Source organism: Vanellus vanellus (genome assembly GCF_965231255.1).
Source record: "Vanellus vanellus genome assembly, chromosome: 1".
Classification (NCBI taxonomy): domain Eukaryota; kingdom Metazoa; phylum Chordata; class Aves; order Charadriiformes; family Charadriidae; genus Vanellus; species Vanellus vanellus.
Window position 1 is genome coordinate 192,959,638 of NC_138905.1, and position 6,730 is coordinate 192,966,367.

At 38.0% G+C, this 6,730-nt stretch overlaps 1 protein-coding gene across 1 annotated transcript in view; it reads right to left on the reverse strand.

Moving 5' to 3' along the window:
• The window catches only part of NEK5 (NIMA related kinase 5), a gene marked incomplete at both ends in the record, with an annotated part of 34,046 nt that overhangs the window by 14,257 nt on the left and 13,059 nt on the right, over nt 1-6,730 (reverse strand). Inside the window, 5 exons of the mRNA XM_082495507.1 lie at nt 1,277-1,413; nt 3,505-3,586; nt 3,675-3,875; nt 5,354-5,408; nt 6,499-6,585. Of these exons, the coding sequence (XP_082351633.1) occupies nt 1,277-1,413; nt 3,505-3,586; nt 3,675-3,875; nt 5,354-5,408; nt 6,499-6,585 (562 nt within the window). The remainder of the gene's footprint in view (nt 1-1,276; nt 1,414-3,504; nt 3,587-3,674; nt 3,876-5,353; nt 5,409-6,498; nt 6,586-6,730) is intronic.

A 6,730-nucleotide genomic window follows, 5' to 3' on the forward strand; every position in this document is an offset into this window, starting at 1 on the left:
CCAGAGGCAATGGGAACAAACTGAAACACAGGAGGTTCTGTCTCTATATCAGGAAACACTTTTTGACTGTGGGAGTGACCGAGCACTGGCACAGGTTGCCCAGAGAGGTTGTGGTGTCTCCATCTTTGGAGATATTCAAAAGCTGTCTGGACACAGTCCTGGGCAATCGTCTTTAGATGACCCTGACTGAGTAGGGGCACAGACAAGGTGATGTCCAGAGGCCCCTTCCAGCCTCAACAACTCTATGATTCTGTGAATCCTGAAGCAATATGTTCAAAGTATGACACTGTGCAAGTATCTCTGCAACCCTGCAAACTGTTTGCTTCATTTGGATGCTGAAAAAATGTGGGAACTTTCCCAGTGTTAATATTAGAGCTTGTCTTGTAGATGAAAACACTGTGGACAAAATTCTGCCTCTGATTACAGCAGCGCACAGTGGAAGAAAACTTAACTTTCCTAAATTAATCCATCTCTGGATTTGCACTGGATATGCACGAAAATAATTATCAGGAAAACCAAGTCCTATATTCTGCACAGGGCCAGTATTATCCATAGGTGGTGTAAGTGATTGCTTGATGGATACAGTTCTGGGCATTCCACATTCCTTACCATCAGCTAATCTACCACAACTGCAATATGCAATTACTGCTGGGAGCTCCCAGATCCTAAATGTGCTTTGCTCTGTGTTCACCAGCACCCAAGGCAGTACTACATGTCCTTGAAGATAAACATAAAGGTAACAAGTGATGCCAAGAGGCTGGATACCGCATGCAGCTGATATCCAGCCTGAGGAAAGAAGGAGGTGGAAAATGAGTGAGGGACACAAGTGGTTGTGAAGAACTGAGGCTTTCTGCTGTAGGGTTTGATCCCCGTTTTTTGTAATAGTATCTGAGACAAGGGCAGTGGGAGCCAGTGGTTTTGCCCATGAATGGGCTCTCAGAAGGTTTGAAGTAAGAGGATCAGTGTATTTACTTCTATAGCAAAAACACAAACACAGATTTTATTTGCCTTTGTGTAAAAGGTAAATGCAAAGCATGCCTGTTATAAAGGACTGTACTGAAGCAGCCTCAATTCAGTGTTTCCTTCTTAGGCTTTCTAAAACACCTCTTCTGAGGCTTCAGGAGTACTTAACTTTATCTACTGACTTAGTGTAGGCATTAAGCTAAATTTAATAATGTAATACATCTTAATGAGGCCTTTTAAAGGATCTTTTCTGAGAACAGGAATTTGCCTTCTGAAGATGATTAAATATTACGAGAATGCAGATGCACAGTACCTGAAAAATAGGCTGTTGCCCTCTTGAAGGAGGTTTCCATTCATTTCTTTGAAATAATTCCTGTTTCTTGACAGGCACCACCATTCCAAACTCTGGAAAAACTTGGTCCTGGACTCTCCATTTTTGAAATTTGTATGCTTTTTGACAATAAAAGATTAAAAGGTTACATTCTGTGCTCTCTATGTGATTGATGATCATGTAGTTGCACACCATAGTAGTGTGCACACACCACACCCTGACAGGTTGGGCTAACAAACACTCCTTATGTCCTTTCATCGTCATCACTGTCATCACCATACTTCACACGTCCTAGGTATTCTGCTTCTCATTCTTAGAATGACATGCTTTTGAAGACATTATCATTTGTCACACTCATGTAAAGTGGATTTACAAATTTTGCAAAGAATACTGAATAAAAGGGAGACCTCTATAAACTAGAATGCTGATTTCATGCTAGTACCAAGAACAGAAAACAGGAGGTCTGATTCTTAGGCTCAGATTTCATTGGAGGCTAGGTGTCTACCTGCTTAGGTATTCCCCTTCCAAACCTAGCCCTCGGTATTCTACAAATCTCTAGTCAATGTTGTAGTACTTGTGAAATTCGGAAAGAAGGGCTGAAAAGTGAAAAATTTACCTTATCAGTTCCCCATGTAGGAGAATAAAAGTTCATACCGTTCCAGTTCTGTCAAGTCAGTATTTTGCAAATACCTTAGCTGCAATAATGAAAAGTAGTGTCCTTGCTAGGATTAAGTAGTTTCTAGGTGAGTTTAAATCTTTCCTGCGTAACGACTGTGAGAGTATCATGTCTGGGAGATAAAATATATGAAAATTATGAGTATATGACCATAGACACTTTTTAAAATGCCTAAGGGATTGAGGTGTTCGGGTGCCTCTGTCCAAATTGCATTAGTCCTGAATGCAGATAAATCTCATTGAAAGTCATTTCCAAAATAACACGGGTTCCTACGTAGAGTGGTTTATCCCCAGCCAGCAACTACGACCGTGCAGCTGTTCATTCACTCCTCCTTCCCCAGTTTCTCCCCGTAGGATAGGGAGAAGAGGGAGAAAAAGGGAAAAAAAAACTCGTGGGTTGAGATAAACACAGTTTAATAGAACTTTAATATAATAATAATAATAATAATGGTAGAAGCATATACAAAATCAGTGATGCTATACAATTCCTCACCACCTGATGATCCATTGCCCTGCCCATCCCGAGCATCAACTGCAGATCCCTGCCTCCCAGACAACCCCAATTTATATACTGAGCATGGTATAGGAATATTCCTCTGGCCAGCTTGTTCTGCCTATGCTCCCTCTCAGTTTCTATGGGAAGCTGAAAAAGTCCTTGACTTAATATAATCATTACTTAGCAACAACTAAAACAATATGTGTAATCAACATTATTCTCATATTAAATCCAAACCCCAGCATCTACTAGGAAGAAAACTCTATCCCCAGCTGAAAACAGGACACTACACTACTGAAGAACTTTTTTGGGGGGACAAAAAAAAGTCCATGGTGTAGTTAAATAACTACATAGGTTTATTTTCACAAATCTGTTTAAACTACTTTAATACTTCCAAAGATAAATTTAAGGAATATTTATAATATACTGAAGAATACAAAACTGGTTATGCTGCTAGAAACATGCCAGATGTTCATATAGAGATACCAGTTAGTCTCGCTCATGTTTTCTAAGAATGTGCACACATAATCTGATCTATCAATGAGCACTAAATCCAAATAGTTTGCTGTCTCTCACAATTTAATCTAATTTACAATATTTTGCAAAATACATTTTTATTATTTTGTAAAATACCATGCAGTATGTTTTGCAAGATTTTTGCATTTTCACACATTGCTTGGCAAAATTAAGTAAGGATGTTTTTCATGTGACAGACCTAAACTGCATCTAGACGAAAGCCTCTCAGTTTTGTAAGTTCTATAAGACTAATGTTTCAGCACTTTCCTTCGGCAGCTTTTCTAGCTGAATGTTGCTAATGAGCTGATCCTAAAGTTGTCTTTTCATGAACAGGACAGTGATGCCCTGTCTAGGCTGAATGGTTCTGCTGTTGCAGTTCTCTCCTCATTTTATTTTTAACTGTGCAAAACTCTTGTATCCAAATGTGCAATAAAGACTGCTGGACAAAGTTACAGCCATCATGTGTATCATAACTAACAAATGTTAGTGTAGAAGTGATGTTAAATAATATTATTATCATTACCTTGTATCAGCTTGGCTCCAGACTGTGATGCTGAAGGCCTTTTTTTATGTATCACAGTGAGACTCAGTTCTTCCTGTGCTATCTATAAGGAAAAAAGGTATCTGATAGAGCTGTTTATACTACTTTGATACATATTTTTCTCTCAGCAAGCAACAGTATAGGCAACTTACCTCAGGGGGCAAATACCTGAGAACCAGCTTCTGCAAGAAGGGCTTCCTTAGAATAGAATTGATAGATGGCCGATCTCTTGGAGATATTTTAAACAACTGGGAAATTAATATCCTCAGATCATATGAATAGTTGGGAGACACTGGGTGAAAATGTCCTCTGCAGATCTTCAGCACCAGCTGGTGCAAACTGTTGCCTTCAAACTTAATAAATGAAAACAGCAAAAAGAGGACAGTAAGTACTGCTGGTTGGAAATGATGGACTAGACATCCCAACTTGAAAAAAGGTACTTGCTGACAGAAGCCCTGTACTATGCACTCTCGTCATAAATCTTTTCTTGCTAACCATAGTTTGCTGCGGAAAATTAATATAACCACCCTCTGATTGTATTTTCTGGCTATGGCCTCCTTGTTTCAGTTGCACGAACTAAGAGGTCCTTTTGTACCTGGCTGAGTTTTATTCATACTCTGCTGTCATACAGTAATACAGAAGCAATTTTTCCAGAATGAAACACAATTTATTTTGCCAAAAGCTGTTCAACCAGACCTGCATACATACTGTCTTCACAGTGTTCACCTTCAAAACCTCACTCCACACAATTTAGCCTCTGCATTCTGTGCTCTCTCAGGAACCAAGGTATAATCCTGTTTTTTAACAACTGATGACACTCAGATAAATCTTTCAGTTCAGCAGATCTCTTAACATGTCAGCATCAATATAGTTTTTAGGGCTTTAGGCAGGCAAAAATAATTTTGAAAGCAAGTTCTTTCTAAAACTACCATTTTATTTATGTAGCGAGTTTGAAGGTGGTATGACCAAAATTTGCTTTAGCTTCATGTGCATTTCCTGTCTATGTCAGCACCTAATCCCTGCCTCCAAATTAAAAAAATGGTCAACAATACAGAATAAAACACCCAATATTCATAAGAAGTAATATTGTTTTCTCACTTTGTTAAATCTGAAATTTTCTTCAGCAGTATCCCCTTGCTCTCAGCTCAGCACATTTGCTCTCCCTGTCAGTGCTGCTCTGCTGTCTCCCACATCCAAGCTCAGCAAAAGGTCAACTTCTGCTGGGCCCAGGAATCTGATCCTTTTCGTGTTGTTGGGATTAGTCTCTGCTGTGTTCCCTCCTCCTCATCACACTCACAGGCTGAGGATTATCTGAGACTCAGATCAGGCTGAGGACAGCTTCCTGAAGATGCTATCTCAGTTATTTTCTGACAGGAAAATCTCTAGGAAAATGCTTCTGAGGACTCAAACTCCTTTCTGGGGAAATGTGGGTTTCAAACTCTTTAGTAACTATAGATTGGTATTTTCAAATAGAAATCAGTAAAATTATATGCACAAAGCCTAACATTGAAGTTTGTCTTTAATTCTCTCCACTGTTCATCTGCTTTTTGAAAAGGTTTAGTACTTATTAAAGAGTAAATATACGTTCGATGTGTGTATACATACACACATATATATGTCATAGAAATACAACATAATACATTGTATTTTAGTATGCACAAAACAGACACTATATGAAAAATTAAACACTAGCAGTCATTCTTTAATATCAATAAATAATCTGAAAATAATTCTAGCTAATGACTATGAATACTATTACTACTAGACTTTTTCCAGGCTGTCCACTATCTTTTTAAATAATATGATAATGATCTGATTATACGGTACTTACAGGATGCTTTAATGCACATAGCTCATAAAGCACACAGCCAAGAGACCAAATATCTCTGTGAATAAAAAGTAATTAAAGTTTCAGGGAAAGGACTATAATATTTTCATACATGTAATCAGTACCTCTTCTCAGCTCTCACATCTATTAACATTATTCCATCACAGATTGATAATGGTGTAACTTTTTCTTAAGATGCAGTGAAAAGAACTAGAAAATTCTTTTTAGTTGTGGTACCAATGTTTCTATGATACCTAACTAGGTACTATCATTATCACATGACATAAAGAATGCATGCTTAATATTCCTAGCAGGATGAAGGCCAAAGCTATCTCTGGTTGACTTGATAGTTAAGGAGACAGTAAGGGAGTAAACTTGTGTAAATAGCACCTTAGAGCTGAGATACTAGTCCAGGCTCCAGAATATTTGGTGTTGATCACATCCCCCACACAGAGAAGGGGGTTGAGCCCGCTCAGCTCCTGGCTTTTCAGTGCTTCTCATCTGTTATTTTTTGTTAAGCCTGAGTGAACCTTTACAATTGTCAGACCCATTTGTCTTTCCTGCAGGTGGCTACTGCAAAGTTCCAGAATTGCCAACCTAGCAGCTTTCATTTTAGTGTATTTTTATAAATCACAAATGAGTGTATAAAAAATTCATAAACTTGGAACTGAAATGATCCATACTTGCATTGGTTATTACATGTTGGTAACACAGAGAGACATTTAGTATTTGATGCAGAACTAGATAAAGCAAAGGAAAAATAATCTATTTTACATTTCACGCCACTACTAACAAGAAGTATTAAAAAAGAATGAGATTAAATTTTAAGTTTAAAGTACAAATAATTTTATAAAAAAAATATAACTATGTTAAGCCTGTGGATGAATCACAACTTCATGATTGCTTTACTCTGAACACCGTGAGTCAAAATACAACTGACAGTGTTCTATAGCATAACATAGCTGTTGTACACAACTGATGCACCTAATTATTGAATTCAATAATACAAAACTTCACAAAAGGTGACACATGAGAAATTCCTGGTGCCCTGCAGAAATGCTGATTTAAACAATGATATTACTAAAATAAGTTCTCTTGTGCTTGCATGCCCTCACACACGAGGATATGAAGAAAAGACAGAGACTTACGTTTTATTGTTATATGGTCGATTTTCACAGATCTCAGGTGACAGATAATAGGGGGTCCCTACACAGGTATGGGCAAACTCCATAGTGCTAATGAGACACAATGAACAAGAAGGCTTACACACTGAAAAAATTTACAAGCAACTAGACACTCGTCTGCCCCAAGTGAAAAGCCTGTGGGGGATGTTATTTCTGCTCTCCAAATACTCGAATAATGGAACACCCCAAGAAAACC